Below are 22,463 nucleotides of genomic sequence, written 5' to 3' on the forward strand. Positions count from 1 at the left end.
GCATTAATTTTTGAACACATGTTCACCGTGACTATTTGTAATGCAGTTATATATGTCAGTAGCACTAATATGGATGCAGATTAGCTCTTGTATAATGGTCCACAGCAGTGTTTTACAGAACGACTATCACCACAGTATTCAGAGACAAATACAGGACCTGCAATGGAATCCTCATGCGGTTTTGCCCATTGGAATTCGAGTGTGATCCTTGTAAGTGTAATATAATATAAAATTTTATGACAGTAAATGATATATACATAAATACAGTATCTTTAAATCACTAAAATGTTAAAACCTTTAATCTTCAAAAAAATCAGAGTTGCAGGACTGAATACTTAAAAAGTTAGGAAAGAGCCAGAAGGGCAGCCCTGAAGAGTAATCAACATTCTCCTTTCCTCTCATACAGTTCCTGCCAGGTCGCAGCATTTCTGGCACTTCACTTTCCTCTCTCCTTTCACCATTCCTCTTCTGTCATTTTGCCCTAGTTCAGGTGTTTCCTTCTTGCACTCCTTATTGAATCGATCCTCCTTATTTTAGGTCTCCCTCTCACTCTCATTTCCTTGATCTTCATCTCCACCATTTGTTTCAGAATTCTTTTCTCCTCCATCCTCTTTACATGTTCAAAACATCTTAATTTACTCCTATCAATCCTCTCATTTAGGTTTTCAATTCTGACCTCCTTTCTCATGTTTTCGTTTCTTAATCTGTCTTTCCTATCGTACTTCTTCTGACTTGAATTCTACTCTCCTCCCTAACTGCCATTTTCCAGGTCTCAGCTGCATAAGTCAACATGGGTGCATAATACAGTTTTTACATTATCTCTTTACACTTCCCTGGTAATTCCTTATTCCAGATATGGTTTCTTAACACTCTGGTAGAATGCATTGCCCTATTGTACCCTTTTGCTAATCTCCATGTCCAGCCTGGTATTCTACATTAATTCACTTCATAGGTATTTGAAACTGTCAATAATTTCAAGGCTCTGATCATTAGTTTTCACAATGCCTTTCCCTTGTCTTTCTCCTCTTGATATCACCATGGTTTTGCTTCTGACTGCACTAATTTTAATACCATAACTTTTAATTTTCACATTCAGTGAATCAAGTTTTTCTTGCATTTCTTTGCTGTTTGTTCTGCAGACCACATTATCGTCTGCAAATAGTAATAACCTTATCTACCTATTCCCATATGCTTCCCCTGTCTTCTTTACAATTTTGTCTACAACCTCTAGCAACGAACAAGGTGACAGCACACTCCCTTGTAATAGTATAGTTTCATATTTCTAAACCATTCCACTTCTAAAGCCATACTGTTTCTCTTGCAATTCTCCTTCTACCTTTCTTCTCATTCTCTCTAATATCCTTTCCAGTATTTTTGCCACTTGTGATAAAAGTGTGATTCATCTACAGTTATCACACACTCCCTCCCCTCGTCCTTCTTAAAGACTGGAATTATTATTACCTTTCCACAGTCTTTTGGCACATGTTTCTGTTTCCATATGCACTTTAACAAACTGTAAACCCATTGCAGTCCAACAGGTCCAGCAGCCTTTTATCATTTCCACACTAATTTCATTCATCCCTGGTGCTTGCCCATTTTCATTTTATGGATTGCTAATTCCAACTCTAACATAGTTATATCATCTTCTACTGTTGAGTCATCACCCTGTATTACTACCATCTCCAATGCACAATTCTATTAACATTCAGCAGTTTATCAAAATAATCCTTCCATCTTCTCTTTATTTCTTCTGGGTGTGTTATCAACTCCTCGCCTTCCTCTTTCATTGACTTTGTACAAACTCTTTCCTATTACTTCATATAATTCCATACAGCATTCTTTTACCACCAGCTACATATGTTTCTATCTTTTGCGTAAATTCTTCCCAACTTTTCTTCTCTTACTAATTTCTTACATTTCCTTTTATTATCATGATAATTCCTTTTGCTTCCTTCTATTTTATCTCTAGCGGCCATGGCCTTAATTAAGATACATACCCAGCATGTGTTGCCCAAATCATACCATTCCTCTCACAAAACTCAACTAGTTTCTCACCTTCTTCATTCCTTTTCCCAAATTCATATGGTCCAATTACTTCTTCCTTTCCTTGTCTTTTGTTTCCCATCTGTGCATTTAAGCCTCCCATTATCACTTCCAAATCAGTTATTTCCTTTTCCAGTTTCTCCAGGAATTCCTCAATATCCTCCTCTTTGTTTCCTGTCAGTGTTACATACATTTGTATGAAGTCCTTCCCTTTGTTCCTCATTCTCAGTCTAATTTTCATTATCCTGTCACTGATGTACTCTACCATATCCACATACTCCTCCTGCTGTTTCGAAATTATCAGGCCCACTCCATTTTTTACCTCTTGGCTCCCACTCCAATATAGTGTATATTCCTTCCTTACTCTCTTTTTTTCCTTTCACTTTCCATTTAATTTCGCTCAACCCCTGAAGAGTAATATAATTAAAAAAAAAAAAAAAAAGACAAAAGAGGTCAGATGTAACATGCAGGTTTTCTGCACCACTGTATAGGGTAAAATCTTCAAGAACTATTCTACTGTCATTATGTCTGAACAAGTCTCAAAAATATGACAGCATTTGGAACGATGCCCCTTTACACTGAATTTTGAAAGGACACTATATAGTTAATAATTTGTGTTGTAAGATGTTACTTACATGATCAAGATACAAAAGAATATGAAAACAGTGATTGTTGAATGGAGATTTCTCTTGCTTATCGCAGTCAGATACCAAAATGATGTTTTAAGCAAACTTACCAGGTACTTTTCCCACAAATATAGTTCAATCAGTCTAATATTCATATCAAGAGAGTTTATAATATTTGTGGGCCTATGAAAGAAGAGAGCTACATTTCCAAATAAAGGACTCTCACATAAAATAACACTAGAAAAACTTATACTTTAAATATTTTATAACTAATTATAGCTTATTATTTGTTGGTATGGTACAAAAAATCTAGAAAATTATTTTTGGCCAGTTGTACAAACTTGGAATAAAACAACAATATACTTAGTTCTCAGCTGCACAATACAGTTTCTATAGTGCCCAGCAGAGGCAGATTCTCATAGGAGTTGCAGGTTTTTACAACCCCAGTTATTTTTCTGAATTTCCGATTTTGTTACTTCATTTATGGCTATATGTAGCTCATATCCTGTTTTGGTACATCTGTAGGAGCCTTCGCATTTGCAGGCAAGTTACAAACCTACAGAAGGTAGTTTGTAAAGGAATTTTGCTTGTGCAGTGACAGAGGTGCTGGAGGCATGGACTATTTTTTATTGAGAAAGGTCTGTCGCAATCCCTGATATGAGTACCGAAACACTTGCAGGGGGAAAAAAAAAAAGAAAAGAAAAAAAAGAAAAAATCATCAGGAAATTTTCTGTTTCAAGCAGGCTTTTATTTGAAGTACTGTATTTCGTTGTATATTAGATCTCCTCGCGTATTAGACCCCCTGACTTTTTGAGACAGTGGTGGCGGTGATTATTGTTTTAAGAGGAAGTACATCAGGGCAACCATCCTCTACTAACACTAATCAGAGGGAAAACATAAAGGGGGCCCGACTCTTCAAAAATGAAGATTTTGGCCAAAGGAAAACGAGCGCCATGAAGGGCGTGAAAATGAAAGACTCCCTAGGATTTGCAACATAATAAAAAGGAGCTGACCAAGGGAGATTGGATAGGATAGATGAAAGAGAGGGGCCTGGCACAAGTAAGTGGAAACAATGCAAGGACTCAGTTAAGGGCCCCATGGTTGCCAACACATGCTCTAAAGAGAAGAGCCCCTGGAGCCCCTTTTAGTTGCCTCTTATGACAGGCAGAGGATACTGTGGGTGTTATTCTACCCTCCCACCCACCCACAGGGGCAACAAAGAAAATTTAAAAAAAATTACAGCTTGAATATAAGATCCCCAATGTAATTCATCAGAGAACAAGAACGATTCTGCTTCATAGCGGGTACAAGCCGCACTGCAGCTTTGATGACATCACACAAATAGATGAATAGTTTCGTTTATCCAACCCGTGCAATGAATGTATGCATCAAAGTTTTGCGGAACGTCAGTGTTTCGTAGTTAAAAAATGTTCGCCTCTGTAGCATACTACAGCGCCGATGATGTCACACAAATAAGTGAACAGTTTTGTATGTCCAACCCGTGCATTGTAAGCACACATCAGTCATACCATATGTCTGTGTTTTGTAGTTATGAATGTCCACCTCCACAGCATAATGATTAGCACAATTAGCTGACATTCTCAGGGGCCTGAGTTCGATTCCCAGTATTGCCAGACATTTAAGAATAGGAGTAAAATGCGGTAAAATGGTGGATGCATTTCACCTCCAAGGGGTGTGCCTGAAAAGAGCTGCACCACCTCGGAATGAGGAAACAAGTTTACTTTAGTTAAGACATATTCATGGATTTATCTATTAATAAGAATAATCATTCACACCACCTTTCCAATACTTATCTTTCCTTATATTTAATATATATAAACATTATAACTGGTGTTGTAAGTTGGGACATGTTTTGCTTAACTGTTAATGTAATTTAGAATATTGCATATTATAGTATTGAAAGGTAACCATTACTACATTAATTTAATAATTATATTGTAATTACAATTCAATATGGATCAGAACCATGAAGTTTATAACCTATGAGGAGAAACACACAAAGGCTCTGGAACAAATACAGGTAACTTCAAGACCAAGAAAGTCTAGATTCTTACAAAGAATCTCAAAGGAAGTATAAGTCAGAAGTCGAAAAGGCTTCTAGGAAATCTTGGAGACAGTTTTGTGACTCCATTGAGGGTCAACACGAAGCAGCAAGGTTTCATAAAGTTCTAACTTTGGATGGAAGGGGTCAATGGAGTCTCCCTCGGGTGGATATACATCCACAGAGGGGGAGAACCTGAGCTTATTGCTTGATGTCCACTTTCCAGGTTCAGTAGCCACAAATAGTGAAGTAGAATCAAGCGGATCCTTCCAACCTGACAGAAGTGGTTGGAAGTCACAGAGATTGTTACCTCAAGAAGAGTGAAGTGGACATTGGAATCTTTTGCCTGTTATAAAAGTCCAGGAATGGATGGGATCTTCCCAGCGCTTCTTCAGAAAGTGGGAGTGGTCCTTATACAATACCTGGTCAGAATTTTTAGAGCCTGTCTCACCATGGGGTACGTGTATTCCTTGTGGCGTTGGGCGAAGGTAGTATATATACCTAAACCCGGAAGGTCATCATATACTAGAACTAAGGATTATAGGCCCATTAGTCTAACGTCTTTTCTTCTTAAGACTTTGGAAAGACTGGTGGATAGACATATCAGGGAGAAAGTATTAAGAGATTGTCCCCTGTTCTCATCAACATGCATACCAACCAGGAAAGTCGGTTGAGACAGCACTACACCAGCTTGTTTCCAGGCTGGAGAATGCCTTGGATCAGCAACAACTTGCTATGGTGGTATTCCTAGACAAAGAAGGGGCCTTCAACTACACATCTTTGGGCTCCATAGAACTTAGTCCAGAGAGCAGAGGCGCGAGCAGGATGATCACAAGATGGATTATGGCCTCACTGTAGGGCCGTCAAGTTCTTTTTACCCTCAATGCAGTAATGCTGAGAGCTAATACAGACAGGGGTGTCTACAGGGAAGAGTATTATCACCAACATTATGGTGCCTGGTAATGGATGAACTACTTACCAGGTTAAATGTTGGAGGAATTTATGCCCAAGGCTATGCAGACGACATTAGCCCGATGGCAGCAGGAAATTTTCCCAGTACGGTTTCGGAGCTCGTACAGAGTTCCCTACACAGGGTGGAAAGATGGTGCCATGGTACGGACTTGTCAGTCAATAAGTTTTACAATATTTAAAATTCTTCCACCATTTTGATACTTTTTTTTTTTTGCCTTTTGGCAAATTTATTTGTCAACAGTACATGTATCGTTCCTTATTTAGGAACATCCTCAGCTGTTATTGTAGCTTAGGTGAATTGCTAAGATTTTAAACACGTTAATTTTCAGGTACATTGATTCACTTAAAAACTACTAAAAATGCCAATTAAATTAAATTACCGGTATATTAAAAACAATGTAGGGGTTAGTGTGTTAATGATATGAGAACGGATGATTACATAGTTGGTCAGCTTAAAAACTATGTCTATTCATTTGAATAGTTGTTAAAAATCTCATTTTGTTACATTAAAATGTCTGTTTGCGGTTAAAAGTTTTAAAAATGTTTGACTTCGTAACACTGTTCAAATTATTGAATGTTTTATCTTCTGTTTCTTCCAGGTAAGTTGTTATATATTATGAGTTTGCTTATGGTGCCTTTGATTGAGTCTAATGTGGAACTTTGAAGCTGATTGCTGATCAATTTTTGTGAAGGGAGCTTCGTTTCAATTTCTGAAATGAAATAAAATAAGGAAATGGGAATTTGTTTAAAAAAACATGTGTCTTTAAGTAATAACTAAATGTATAAAAAAGTTCTTTACCTTGCTATTGTTAGACTCCAATTCTACTGTGACCCTGGAGGGACGTTTGTTGCTGCTTTGCGTCTTGTATAGTAATGGTGTGTGCGTTCCGTTGTATGCTCCTCCTTACGGGGAGGCAAGGTTACGGAGAGGGGAGGGGGCGTGTCGGTTACTGTCACGGCATCAACTTTAGAAGGGCTGGGGAGAGGGGATGTACAAAATGGCGGAGGTTCGGTCTTATTTATCCTTTTACTATTTGTATTGCTTCTTTTGCCTAAAGTTTCAAGACTTGATAGTGTCCCTTCAAATATAGGGTTTCTAATGTCAATAGTTTCATTTAGGTTATTGTCCTGATTGCTTTTTTGTTCTAAATAAATGTATAGATTTTGTAATGTATTGAGGAGAGCTCCTTTGTTTATTTTATGCAATATAGTTAAATCCTGCTCTATGGTTGTGAATTGATGTCCGGTAGAACTCATGTGTTGGCCCATTGCGGAAATTTTTTTTATGTCTTTCAGCGTTGACATGCTCCTGGTATCTTACAGTAAAACTGCGCCCTGTTTGTCTGACATAACTTTTTTTGCATTGGTGACACTTCAATTTATAAACTCCTGATTCAGAATGTTTGTTTTTTCCTAGGGAATTAACACTATTGTAATTAAATAAGTTATGCTTTGTGTTATTGCTGGTTGAATATGCGATTTTATAATTATATTTTCTAAACAAATTGGTTACTGTGTATAAGTTGGGGTTGTTGAATGTGAACTTGGCGTATTTCTTTCTTTTTTGTTTCGGGTTTTAGGTTAGTTTGTAATTTCTGTTTGAATTTACCGATTATTTTGTTTATTATTTTTGGTTCAAAACCGTTGTATTGGGCTTGTTTGCAAATAAAGAGCAGTTCTTTTTCTCTTTCTGTGTGTGTAAGGGGTATCGCTCTGTATATGTAACTGTAATAAGCTGACCTTTTTTGCGATTCTGGGTGCAATGAGTAGTTCTTTATTGTAATGGGAGTAAAAGTGGGTTTTCTGTGTATCTTGAAGACAAACTCTTCCTTTTTCCGTGTCACCAACGCAAAAAGTTATGTCGGACAAACAGGGCGCAGTTTTACTGTAAGATACCAGGAGCATGTCAACGCCGAAAGACATAAAAAAATTTCTGCGATGGGCCAACACATGAGTTCAACCAGACATCAATTCACAACCATAGAGCAGGATTTAACTATATTGCATAAAATAAACAAAGGAGCTCTCCTCAATACATTACAAAATCTATACATTTATTTAGAACAAAAAAGCAATCAGGACAATAACCTAAATGAAACTATTGACATTAGAAACCCTATATTTGAAGGGACACTATCAAGTCTTGAAACTTTAGGCAAAAGACGCAATACAAATAGTAAAAGGATAAATAAGACCGAACCTCCGCCATTTTGTACATCCCCTCTCCCTAGCCCATCTAAAGTTGATGCCGTGACAGTAACCGACACGCCCCCTCCCCTCTCCGCAACCTTGCCTCCCCGTAAGGAGGAGCATACAACGGAATGCACACACCATTACTATACAAGACGCAAAGCAGCAACAAACGTCCCTCCAGGGTCACAGTAGAATTGGAGTCTAACAATAGCAAGGTAAAGAACTTTTTTATACATTTAGTTATTACTTAAAGACACATGTTTTTTTTAAACAAATTCCCATTTCCTTATTTTATTTCATTTCAGAAATTGAAACGAAGCTCCCTTCACAAAAATTGATCAGCAATCAGCTTCAAAGTTCCACATTAGACTCAATCAAAGGCACCATAAGCAAACTCATAATATATAACAACTTACCTGGAAGAAACAGAAGATAAAACATTCAATAATTTGAACAGTGTTACGAAGGCAAACATTTTTAAAACTTTTAACCGCAAACAGACATTTTAATGTAACAAAATGAGATTTTTAACAACTATTCAAATGAATAGACATAGTTTTTAAGCTGACCAACTATGTAATCATCCGTTCTCATATCATTAACACACTAACCCCTACATTGTTTTTAATATAATTTAATTTAATTAGCATTTTTAGTAGTTTTTAAGTGAATCAATGTACTTGCAAATTAACGTGTTTAAAATCTTAGCAATTCACCTAAGCTACAATAACAGCTGAGGATGTTCCTAAATAAGGAACGAAACATATACCGTTGACAAATAAATTTGCCAAAAGGCAAAAAAAGGTATCAAAACGGTGGAAGAATTTTAAATATTGTAAAACTTAGTGATTAAATTTTGATACGGAAAATGAAGTTGATTACTTGCAACTTGTCGGTCAATCCCGACAAGACGGAGCTCGTGGTGTTTGCCAGGAGGAGGAGGCTAGATGGACTGTCAGAGACACTCCTATTTGGGAAAAAATTAGTTAAAACAACCTCAGTTAAGTACCTAAGGGTAATCCTCAAGGCAAGACCGAGTTGGATAAAACATATAAACTACAAGGTGGATAAGGCTCGCAAGATAATGTGGGCCTGTTGCAGGGCCGTTGGTAAGACTTGGGGCCTAGGATCTAGGGTGGTCCAATGGTTTTATATTTCTATTGTATGGCCCATGATCACCTATGCATCTTTAATCTGGTGGCCAGGTTCTGAGAGTAAAAGTGTGACCACCAAGTTAAACAGTGTTCAAAGACTTGCATGTCTAGGAATAACAGGGGCACTGGATACTACACCATTATGTGCAATGGAGGCCATCCTATGCCTTCCCCCCTTACATTTATATGTTAAGGAGATACCAATATAAATGGTCCGTTATTAGAGATTATAGATTTTCCAGCTAACTCATTCCTGGTTGCCAGCGTTTCGCCCCCATGTGCTAAGTTGGGCTCATCAGTTGGTACTTAGCACACCCACTAAGATGCATGGCTAGTGCATACCGTGGAGGCCACTGCGTAGGCTACTTAGAGCCACCGGCAGTGCCAATGCACTATGAGAGACTATGTCTCATTACCAAAAATTGATGCCTGCTTGGCCATCAGATGATACAGATGTTGATTCCCACAGGGAACCTGAAATATTTGTCCCGAATGAGTCAATTTATAATACCAATATAAATGGTCCGTTATTGGACATTATATATTTTCCAGCTAACTCATTCCTGGTTGCCAGCATTTCCTCTGTTCTTGTATCTCATTCGTATACCACCTATTCCTTGCATTGTTTGGTGCTATTCTCTGATCACTTTGTCAAGAACACAGTTGAATAGAAGGGGAGAAAGTCCATCTCCCTGTCTGACCCTGTTTTAATCCCAAAGGATCTTGGAAGCTGTGTCAGTCACCATCTGTTTAACGAGCTCTCTGGTTTTCCTATCTGGACCCATTTCTTCAAGGATATGAGTAAGTGTTTCTGTATCTACCAAATTATGGGCCTTTTTAAAGTCCACAAATGTGTGAATTTCTTGATCCTTTGTTTTTGGTATATAATGATCAACTTTAGGTTCAAGATCTGTTCTGCACTAGGAGCCAAGAAATTAAAGAATGTGCTCAAGGAATATTCAGCTATACGCCTAACATTCTGTGTCCAGCGTGATGATTGCATACTATGTATTGTGTAGTTTGTAGTGATGATTACGATGACAATGGTGATAATGATGATGAATAGGATGTAAGGAGAGGCTGAAATCCAGAATCGGTAATCAATTTGTGCATCAGTTATTGTATGTCTCTGCAGCAGTCTCGGAGTCCCCAATCAACACAGATTCTGTGTCACTGGATTAAACTTCAAATCTGTCAGGTTGTAGGTGAATGGTTTTAAGAGCAAAACAATGTGATTATTAGCCTCTCAGATCTGCTACGGAGCAGCGACTGTTCTAGCACACCAATATTATAATACAGTAACACAGGCCCTACATACTGTACCAATAGGCTCTTTAATGACAAAATCATAGTATATAAGAATTATGTAACTCATGAATATACCAAGTAATTATGAACAAACAATAATAAGTAAATGATAAAAAATTATGATGCATAAAATTATGATATTGTGCTTCTGCTTCCCTTTCCTTCACTAGGCAACAATGAATAAAATACCCAAACTGATAGTTCATTTTTAGTCTACCATATTAATGGAATAGGGTGGTAAGCAGCCATTCTGGACTGAATAACTACTCTTTAACTTATCTATAGCTCAGTATCATACACTCGTGCAACTTAGGCATTAACAGTGGAACAAATTTTTAGCAAAGATTATCCAAAGATCATACAACTGGCCAGTGGGTAAGATAACTATACACTACAATACTTCACGAGAATATCTGAACTACAATGGACAGAAAAAATTATCACAAAGAAGAATCTAAATTAAAAGATTACATGCACAAATACGGTTGGAAGGGAACCTTAAGACGTTCACGAAGAGCATCACGTTCTTCTTCCAGGCGACAAACATCCCCTCGTGCCATGTCTCTCTCCCTCTCCAAACGTTTCAACACAGCCTAAACAAACCAGCATGCACACATGCAAACTAAAATGACTATAAAGAGGAAAAGATATTATCATACCCATGTCAGCACAACTAAGGTAAATATGAGAAGATGAAAGAAATAAACAAGTGATACTACAAGACTTAAGAGTTAATTATGTTGAACACACTACAAATACTGTAAAGATAACACTACAGTTCTCCAACCACATCAATCATAGATCAATACACTACAAAAAAAGTTTGGAATATCAAGGATGTAAACTTTCACAAACTCAAATGTTTTTCTTCCAATATCCAAGCCAAATAAACAGTAATTAGAAAAGGTTACAATTTGGGTTTTCTTTAGTAAAAGTTTTCCGTCTTTCACTCTACCTTAGTACTGCGTATGGCCTTATCTGGCACCGTCCAGATCTCTGACATGCTGTGGCATGCCTGCGATCCGTACATTGACGTCACCTTGAGAAAGAAGGTTCCTTTCCATCTGGGCAACTCTAACGAGGTCTCGGAGTGTCTGTGGAGGTTGTGGACAATCAAAAGCAGCTGTTTTCAACCTATCCCATGCATGCCCAATGCAGTTCATGTCTGATGAATTAGCTGCCTCTTTAATATGGTTGATACCCACCTCTCTCATGGAGTTCCTCTCTGATGCACCTCGATGAGGGCAAGCATTGTCATCAACGAAAATGAATTCGACACCATATTCATCCCTAAATGGTTGTACAAAAGATCAAAGAATGTCATTCATATAATATTGGGCAGTTCACATTCCTTAAATTGGTATCAAAGGTATACGACGACCATGCGTAACCCCATTACATCATCACCTCCAAATGCATGTGCATCTTACACATGATGATACTTTCCACCACATCCTTTATGTCTTCACCCTTTGACATTGTGTATCAGGCCTAAGTGATATCTGTTTCATCTCCAAACATGACATTATGCCATTCATCCAGCCCTTAGTTAAGATATTGGATGGCTCATCTTCTCCTCTAAATACAATGGCATTTCTTTAGTGGATCACATTGAATCAGTCAAAATGACCTTAACTGGGCACTATGCAAGGGAAAAATGCCATGGCTAGTTGTCAGATCCGCCCTGTCAGTATTTATTATAAACTTGTTAGTTTACACAATTATTATCTGTACATGTTTTAAAAGGCCATTCTCTTCATCAGCAAATTTGACATCATAAATCAACATTCCTCATATTCTAAGATCCATTAACGTAAGTTACACTAAAAATACAAATAGTTAAAAAATACAAATTTGAACACACATGCCAAAAAGTTTTCTTTATAATGCTTGTCTAAATTGCATTAATAGATGTTAAGTTTGTCCTTAATGTTGAAAAAGCACTTTAAATGTTCATATTAAAAACCACCATTGATCTCTTGTATGGAGTCAAAAATTAGAACAATTAATGTCTATGGTCTTCCTTGCTGTTAAAAAATACCAGGGCAACTTATTCTAAACTCTAATTCAACTGTATCAAGGGGCAACTCATTCTAAATATGTCTTATGAGGTAGAAAGCCTGTAACTTTGTGGAGCAAGCAAGACCATAGATGTCAATTGTTTGAGTATCTGACTTCATCCACGATGTCAGTGGTTTTTAATATGAACTTTTAAAGTGCTTCCTCAACATTAAGGACAAACTTAACAGTTATTAATGCAAGTTAAACAAGCATTATAAAGGAAACTTTTAGTGTGTGTGATAAAATGTTTTTTTTAACTACTTGTGTTTTTAGTGTAAGGTTAATGGAACCTAGAATAATTAAATTGAAAACAAGAAATAAAGTGGTTCAACCTATTCAATACAAGGAAAATAAGAAATGTAATGTTATGTTCTTATATGATTAAAAGCGGTACCAGTTTTGACCACTATTCTGGGTCATCAGCAGCCGATTAAATAAAAATAGAAAACAATGGATAGGAAAACAATAAGTAAAGGTTTCACTAACAGCAGTTCAAGAAGCACTATAACACCATAAGGATTAGCACAGCTTGATGTAAGATCCTAAAATCCAGAAGAAGTCGAAGATCAGTCATTTAAATGAAGCAAGGTGCAAGTTCTTGAAGAGCAGCATAACATACGTAATGTGCAGCACTGTGCTTCAAAATGCTTATGAGAATTGGTGAATAGTTCAGTGAACAAGCCTGCAAATACTGCTGGCGTGAAGTTATAATACAATTTAATAAATTTGAAGTTCTAAAATAAGAATGTAACATTATATTTCTTGTTTTCATTGTATTGAATAGGTTGAACCACTTTATTTCTTGTTTTTAATTTAATTGTGATACAATTCAATACAGAACATTATGAAATTTCTATCTTTAAATGAACCTAGAATATGCAGAATTTTGGTTTATGATGTCAAATTCACTGATGAAGAGAATGGCCTTTTCTCGAAACATGTACGAATAATAATTGTGTAAACTTAAGAGTAGCATTTTTCCATGAGCATTGTCAATACAGACCAACAATGGTCAAATTTGTTGATTCTGGGCATTATGCAGTCGACTGCGAACAGTTTATGGAGATATATGGATCCCGGTTGCCCTCAAGAAGTCATCTCATAACTGTTGAGCAGTTGCAGTTGGTCCCTTATGTGCTGTTACAGGGATATACAGATCCTGATGTGACACTGTCATCCTCAGTCGACCTTCCCTTGATCTGTCAATCATATCGTTAGTCTCATTGTAACTTTACCAATGTTTTTGACATTGCACTTTGGGTAAACCCTATGATGTGTGTTACAGCTGCTTTTGTATGTTACCCTGAATAAATACCACAATTACGGCTTAGTCAAACTGGGAAACACGCAATGTGCATGAAATGTAAACACTAGCTGAAGCTCGTATGCTCTGTATACAGCTACCAGTCTTCACCTGAAATGGCATAGTTCACCCCCAGGCTCAACACAAACTGTAGGCAGTGATATCTGTTACATTGTAAACAAACAACTGAATTACCAATGTGTATACAGTGCTCTCTACCACTTACAACAAGACTACATATGTCCTACCACTTAATGAGCCTAATCCCACAATATTCCAAACTTTTTTGGGGGCATATATTAAAGAACATAGACTGATCCTAGGTCTATACATGCAAACTAATAACCAAAAATATATGTATCAACAACAGTAAAACTTTTGATTATTCAGCCTAATGAGAGATAGTGGCATACAGATAACTGAAAAAAGTAGAGAACCCATTTTCACACAAAATTTTAATTCCAACATTCTTTGAAATAACTCTCCCTCATAATCAAAATATTCCTATGCTTGTTTATTGGCTTGATTTTGAATGGAACTGATACACTTTGTCACCACCCTTCATATTTTTCTTGAGGTCATAATATCGCTTTAATCATTTTTTTGTTGTTGTTGATTTATGAAATCAAAAACGTGTTAACATACTGGAATGCTCAAGTTTTTTTTTTTTTTTTTTTTTTTTGCTAGTTGCTTTACGTCGCACCGACACAGACAGGTCTTATGGCGACGATGGGACAGGGAAGGGCTAGGAGTGGGAAGGAAGCGGCCGTGGCCTTAATTAAGGTATAGCCCCAGAATTTGCCTGGTGTGAAAATGGGAATTCACGGAAAAACCATTTTCAGGGCTGCCGACAGTGGGGTTCGAACCTACTATCTCCCGAATACTGGATACTGGCCGCACTTAAGCGACTGCAGCTACTGAGCTCGGTGCTCAAGTATTGTTATACTGCCTCCACTTCTTCGTCATTTCCCCTAAATGCTCACTCACTCAGTCCCTCTCTACTACACACACATCATCATAATCATCATCCTCATCCTAGCATATTGGAATTCACAGTTTCTGTGAATGCAAATAAAAAGCCATTTTAAATTTATTTCTTACATTTTGGTTGACTTCTTTATAACGGTCACTTTTCTTTTGTTCCCCTTGAGGGCTGTGTTATAGTTGTCCCACTCCTACTGGATGCCTTCTTTTGGGTAACATTGTGGGTGGATCTTTGTTAAGGGGGGACGGGATCATTGTTTGATGACTGGTCTTTTTTAATGGTATTCTAATGGTTGTTATGTGGTGCTTCTGATTTACGGATTATTTGTGTGTTACATTGGATACCATTATTCCAGATTTTAATTTAATGTTTTTCTCATTGGTGGTTCTCATTAATCTTTTTAGAGTTCTTAGGTAAAGTATTGAAAAACACTGAGTGGCCCAAGACACTGAATGTGATGTTAGTAACCAGTTGCTCCTCCGCGAGCCCTCAAAACGGCTGCAATAAGGTGAGGCATCAACTCTGCAAGGTGTTGGAATCATTCTGGAGGGATCTGGACCCACACATCTTGCACTGCTACCCACAACTGGTCTTGTGTAGTTGGTGCGGGGTTCATGGAGTGTACACCAACATCGAGAGCATCTCATAAATGTTCGACTGAATTAAGATCAGGAGATTTGGAAGGCCAATCCATGCTCATAACTTCACTGGAGTGCTCTTCCAACCACATGTGTGCAACCACAGAACAGTGACATGGCGCATTGTCCTGTTAAAACATGGCATCTCCATCAGGGTACTCTAGAGCCAGAAAGGGATGCAGATGGTCTAAAAGAATGTCCACATAACGTGCACCTGTCAGCGTTCCCTGAAGCCGGACAATGGGGCCTAATTGCAAACATAAGAATGCCGCCCAGACCAGAAGTGAGCCGCCTCACGCCTGGACACAACCTTCTTGACACGCAGGATCCATAGCTTCATGGGGCCTACACCAAACTCTTATGCGCCCCTCACCTCGATACAACTGGAACCAGGATTCGTCAGACCATACCACATGCCACCACTGTTGTATGGTCCACTGCCGATGTTCGTGGGCCCATGCACATCATTGAGCTCTGTGTCGAGGTGTCAGCAAAGAGACACGAATTAGGCGTCGGCTGGTGAAGCCTATGCGGTGCAGTTGTCCCTTTACAGTCCTGGTAGAAATGGGTTCCTGACTCCCAACATTCAATTGGGTTCTGACTCACAGTAGCCCATCAAGCTCCCAGTAAGGTTCTGCGGAGGCGATGTGATGTCCGTTCGTTAAACACCAGTGGTCTTCCTGTGCAGCGGTATACACGGGTGTAACATTCTGCTGACCTCGGAAATCCGAATTCACATGTAATCTCCGCAAAGCTATGACCCATGCAACGTGCACTAATGATCATCCTACGTTCAAAGTCGGTTAACTCATGACATGTTGCCATCCTCACAACACTGGTGTCTGTGACAGACTGCTCAGCTATGCCGCAGCTAGCCGCAATGCTCAGGGGTCATACACGGCACATCTTCTAACGGGACACCCCTTCCCATGACTTTTGACCACTCAGTGTAATATGAAACATTGGTGCAATTATTTGTACTTCACTAGGGCTGGGAAGGACTACTGCATTCTCCATCCTATTGTCATTTGTAACATTATATATAGTAGTATGAATTGTACAAACCTTATGATATTTAAATGAAATTCTCAATTAATTTTCCTGTTGTTATTGTTTCCGTACTTAACTTATTTTAACTTATTTCTGCTATCACTGTGTCAGCTTGTACAGGTTTACAACTAATCACTCCCCTTCCTCAAAAAATTCAAAGTCTTATTACCTTACATGTTTTTTTTTCTTTCTTTTATTCTAGGGGTTATGGATCTCTTACTGCTTCACTTCACTTGGGACTGGTTTGTGCAGCATTGCTTTTCCCAAGGTAAGTTTATTGTGCGATAATTCTTGCAAGTGCTATTTTCCTTCTTTCAAAAGTTGACTGTGATGGTATATTTTTCTTGTTCCTTGGGTTCTGTTTTAGCTCGAGCCCCCTCCCCTGTCTCCTAAACCTCTAAACTACCAACTACTCTCAGTACCAATAACGAGTAGCATAACCCTTGGAGGGGGGGGGGGGGGGGTGATACAGGTTGCAATTAGTACTCTTGTTCATAACCAGTCAAATTCAAGCATGAAACAACCCAAAGTGAATAAACCACACATGCATAATCAAGAGTTAACTGCAATTACAATCCAATCTTGCATTAACATACACTTGGTAAAGTAAAATTATAATTTCTTCCCAATCTGAAAAATCATATTATGAATCTACAATGTTCACAGAGGTGCACATAGTAAATCTATCTATTGAACATGAAGCAGCATGCAGTATATAATGCAAGAAAAATATTATCAGTTTTCTGTACCTTTAATTGGAGGAGGAAGACTTCTGAATCCATTAAGTAACAGGGTAATGACTACCAAATCAGTACATCAAAAAATGCATAACCATTGTACATCAATACTTTTCTGCCAGATAATTTACATTAAAAAATACCTAATCTGATAAAAGTAAAGTTACTAAATAATTAAAATGAACACTCACCTTCACAGTATATCCAGGGCATTCCATCATTGGAGACGTCGTACTATCTCGTGTATCGCGATTTTCCAGGCGAGATATCAAGTTTGTTCTTTCTCGACAAAGTTCAAGGTTTTTACGCTGGTATACAATTAACTCTTGCTCTTTATCACTCAATTTCCGCCGAAGCTCATAGCTCTGATGGAGAACAACAATCTATATCGCATATGCTAAGAAGGACATCATCATATATTCAAAAATATACCTTTACACTTCTACACAAATGAAATTTTGAGAGCAAGCTGGTATTTTTTAGTGGAATTTTCAAAGGAAGAAAGTATTACAATACTTGATAAGTCAAACAATACTCGGAATTACTAGAACCTGTACAGTAACTTAAAACCAATATTTGGTGGAATAATATTGCTCTGCCTGTTAACGTGAACTTCTCTTGTCTAAAATTCTTTTTTTTTTTTTTTTTAACAAATTGATTAACAATGTGAAAATTATCCTTGCTAAAAGCATTCAGAGATGTCACTATCCATTTTACAGTGTTTACAACCCACAATCTATAAGAATAATGAAATTAATGCACTTGCTCATTTTCTGACTTCTTTTTGGATTCTTCCTACAAAGATTTAGAGCAGTAAATGTCATCTATATTAAAATAATAATTAAATATGGAATAAAATTTGAGTTAATAAATACTGCTATACCTTGTCAGCCATAAATGCTCAGGTAAGAAAGCTAACAAGAGCAAAAAATATAAAGCACAGTAAAGAGACAAAGAGTAACAACTTATAAATTAAGCATACGCAGATAGAGAAAATATCACAGAAACAACACAGGGAATAGTACATTACATACATACATACATACATTATCATTATAGACTGGTATGCCTTTCACGTTCAGTCTGCAAGCCTCTGTGAATTTACTAAACGTCGCCACAATCCTCGATTTTCAACTAGTGTTGAGGGCTCATTTAGTTCTACACCTCTTATCTTTAAATCGTTAGAAACAGAGTCTAACGATCGTCGTCTTGATCTACCTCTACTTCTCTTACCCTCCATAACAGAGTCCATTATTCTCCTAGGTAACCTATCCTCCTCCATTCGCCTCACATGACCCCACCACCGAAGCCGGTTTATGCGTACAGTTTCATCCATCGAGTTCATTCCTAAATTAGCCTTTATCTCCTCATTCCGAGTACCATCCTGCATTGTTCCCACCTGTTTGTACCAGCAATCATTCTTGCTACTTTCATGTCTGTTACTTCTAACTTATGAATAAGATATCCTGAGTCCACCCAGCTTTCGCTCCCGTAAAGCAAAGTTGGTCTGAAAACAGACCGATGTAAATATAGTTTCGTCTGGGAGCTGACTTCCTTCTTACAGAATACTGTTGATCGCAATTGCGAGCTCACTGCATTAGCTTTACGACACCTTGATTCAATCTCACTTACTATATTAGCATCCTGGGAGAATACACAACCTAAATACTTGAAATTATCGACCTGTTCTAGCTTTGTATCACCAATCTGACATTCAATTCTGTTGAGTCTCTTACCTACTGACATCAATTTAGTCTTCGAGAGACTAATTTTCATACCATACTCATTGCACCTATTTTCAAGTTCCAAGATATTACACTGCAGCCTTTCGGCACAATCTGCCATTAAAACCAAGTCGTCAGCATAGGCCAGACTGCTTATTACATTTCCACCTAACTGAATCCCTCCCTGCCATTTTATACCTTTCAGCAGATGATCCATGTAAACTACGAACAGCAAAGGTGAAAGATTACAGCCTTGTCTAACCCCTGTAAGTACCCTGAAATAAGAACTCATTCTACCATCAATTCTCACTGAAGCCCAATTGTCAACATAAATACCTTTGATTGATTTTAATAATCTACCTTTAATTCCATAGTCCCCCAGTATAGCAAGCATCTTCTCCCTCGGTACCCTGTCGTATGCTTTCTCTAGATCTACGAAACATAAACACAACTGCCTATTCCTCTCGTAGCATTTTTCAATTACCTGGCGCATACTGAAAATCTGATCCTGACAGCCTCTCTGTGGTCTGAAACCACACTGGGTTTCATCCAACTTCCTCTCAACTACTGATCGCACCCTCCCTTCCAAGATGCCAGTGAATACTTTGCCTGGTATACTAATCAATGAGATACCTCGATAGTTGTTGCAATCCTTCCTGTTCCCTTGCTTATAGATAGGTGCAATTACTGCTTTTGTCCAATCTGAAGGTACCTTACCAACACTCCATGCTAATTTTACTACTCTATGAAGCCATTTCATCCCTGCCTTCCCACTATACTTCACCATTTCAGGTCTAATTTCATCTATTCCTGCTGCTTTATGATAATGGAGTTTATTTACCATCCTTTCCACTTCCTCTAGCATAATTTCACCAACATCATTTTCCTCCTCCTCATGAGCTTGGCTGTTCGCAACACCACACGAATGATTTCCTTTTACATTGAGAAGATGTTCAAAATATTCCCTCCACCTCTGCAGTGATTCCCTGGGATCTATTATGAGTTCACCTGAATTACTCAAAACACTGTTCATTTCCTTTTTCCCTCCCTTCCTAAGATTCTTTATTACTGTCCAGAAAGGTTTCCCTGCTGCTTGACCTAGCCTTTCCAGGTTGTTACCAAATTCTTCCCATGACTTCTTTTTGGATTCAACAACTATTTGTTTCGCTCTGTTTCTTTCATCTACGTACCAATCCCTGTCTGCCTCGGCCCTTGTTTGGAGCCATTTCTGATAAGCCTTCTTTTTACGTTTACAAGCTGCTCTCACTTCGTCATTCCACCAAGATGTTTGCCTTTTCCCATCTTTACACACAGTTGTTCCTAGGCATTCCCTTGCTGTTTCTACTACAGCATCCCTGTATGCCACCCATTCACTTTCTATATCCTGAACCTGCTTACTGTCCACTGTTCGAAACTTCTCACTAATCATATCCATGTACTTCTGTCTAATTTCCTCGTCCTGGAGATTTTCTACCCTTATTCGTTTGCAGACAGATTTCACTTTCTCTACCCTAGGCCTAGAGATACTTAGTTCACTACAGATCAGATAGTGGTCTGTATCATCAAAAAATCAGCGGAAAACTCGTACATTCCTAACAGATTTCCTGAATTCGAAGTCTGTTAAGATATAGTCTATTATGGATCTGGAACCCCTAGCCTCCCATGTGTAGCGGTGAATAGCCTTATGCTTGAAGAATGTATTCGTAACAGCTAAACCCATACTAGCACAGAAGTCCAGCAAACGCTTCCCATTCCCATTAGCTTCCATATCTTCCCCACATTTACCAATCACCCTTTCGTATCCTTCAGTTCTATTCCCAACTCTCGCATTAAAATCGCCCATTAGCACTATTCTATCCTTGCTGTTGACCCTGACCACGATGTCACTCAATGCTTCATAAAACTTGAGGGAATAGTAGAGATAAGGAAATGAAAAAGAAAGGAGAGGTTAACTTATGTTAAGGTCAGGTGCTTTCATTAACCTGAGTACTAGGACTAACACAACCCCATCCCTCAAACCTTGGACCAGCATCTACTTTTCAACAATGGTCATCACCATAATTTCTCTATCCTCAACTGATGGAAGGCTATATAACCTCAAAGTTTTTTCAGTGTGTCGAAGAACAAAATACAAAAATTTATAACACTATAACATAGCTGTAAAACAACACATTAATAACAGAATGGCACGTTTCATTCTGTATCTTCTATCACATCACTTATAACATGGTCTTCCATAAGCAATGCATTATACCAATACAACTAAAATTAACTCATTTAAAAATTCTCGCACACGTCAAATTTAATATTTCGAGAGGAATATTTTACAAAACCAAACAGGATTTTCAGCCATTAAGACGACAAAAATTTCAATCTATTCTGTTTTTTTAATCTTTTTGTGAAAGATTTATTTTTTTCTTATATACAGTATATTTTTCTTCATATTGGATGAAATTTCAGAGGAGTTGGTCTCCTCTGAGAATACTTATTAGCTTGTTCCGGGACTTCGTAAGCTTCCATGCATGGGGTTTGCAGATGACACCATTATAACAGCCAATAGACAAGGACCATGCTGCTGTACTAATCGGCATAGTCAATGAGGTATTTGGAGAAATTAGGCTTCAGCTAAATCCATCTAAATCAGTGCCTATAAATATTGTAAAGGAAAGGTTTTGTTACTGCCCTTTGGTAATTGAAGAGCACATTTTTACTATTAGACACCTTGAGCAGGACAGAATTATTCGATATTTGGAAGTCAACTTACATGACAAAATTATATTCGATCAGCAAAAAGTTATAAATGACCTAAAATACAATCTCGACAATTTAGCAAAGAATCCTCTGTTGGAAGCAGAGCAAAAGTACTTGGTTGTAAATCAGTTCATATGGCCTACTCCTATATACCCTCTGCAGAATGCTAATACCACTAAAATTCCAAAATCCTTCTTAATTCATGTTGACAAGATCGTGAGAAGCACAATCAAAGAATTTCTTGAGGTAACTGCAAACATGCCAGACAGCTCCCTATACTCTGCAAGGAAAATGAAGGGGCTTGAGCTGTGGAAGGCAGAATGGGACACCCACTTCAACATCTTAACATCTGTCACTTACTAGAGAAGGCTGGTAAAGACTACATAACATAATTGCACATTCTGGCAGAAGAGAGAACTGTGCATTTGGAGACTTGACCTAAGAAACGCATATAACACTCAGTTCAAAGAACTTTGCAAAAAATTAAGAGAAATGCTAAGGAAGAAAAAAAGGTGGTGGTGGTGGTGGTGGTGGTGGTGGCAGCGGCGATGGTGGTGGTATTTGTTGTAAGAGGAAGTAAAACTAGGTAATCAATGTCTCTATACAAATTGAGGGGAAAATTAAACAAAATTATTTATTCAATGAAGAAATTTGGAAACAAAGTACAAAATAAAACAAAAAATTATTAATTTAACCCAAAAAATCACCAACAAATCAAAACCCTGAATAACAGAACACTTGCAATTTATATACCCTTGATTAAGTCATTGTCGCACATAAAGCGGATGACGAGATCAGTAGTAGTCGCATCATCGGCTAATATGTGTTTGAGTGTTTCCTGCAGGCCTGAGGCTCT

General features: G+C 37.9%; 1 protein-coding gene across 1 annotated transcript in view; it reads right to left on the reverse strand.

The window, feature by feature from the left end:
• Window positions 1-22,463, reverse strand: part of LOC136866120 (centrosomal protein of 135 kDa) — a 670,869-nt gene that overhangs the window by 451,804 nt on the left and 196,602 nt on the right. Inside the window, exons 11-12 of the mRNA XM_067142807.2 lie at window positions 17,324-17,497; window positions 10,856-10,951 (exon numbers count right to left, since the gene is read on the reverse strand). Coding sequence (XP_066998908.2) covers window positions 10,856-10,951; window positions 17,324-17,497 — 270 coding nt within the window. The remainder of the gene's footprint in view (window positions 1-10,855; window positions 10,952-17,323; window positions 17,498-22,463) is intronic.

The sequence above is a fragment of the Anabrus simplex genome, chromosome 3 (assembly GCF_040414725.1).
Source record: "Anabrus simplex isolate iqAnaSimp1 chromosome 3, ASM4041472v1, whole genome shotgun sequence".
NCBI classification, from domain to species: domain Eukaryota; kingdom Metazoa; phylum Arthropoda; class Insecta; order Orthoptera; family Tettigoniidae; genus Anabrus; species Anabrus simplex.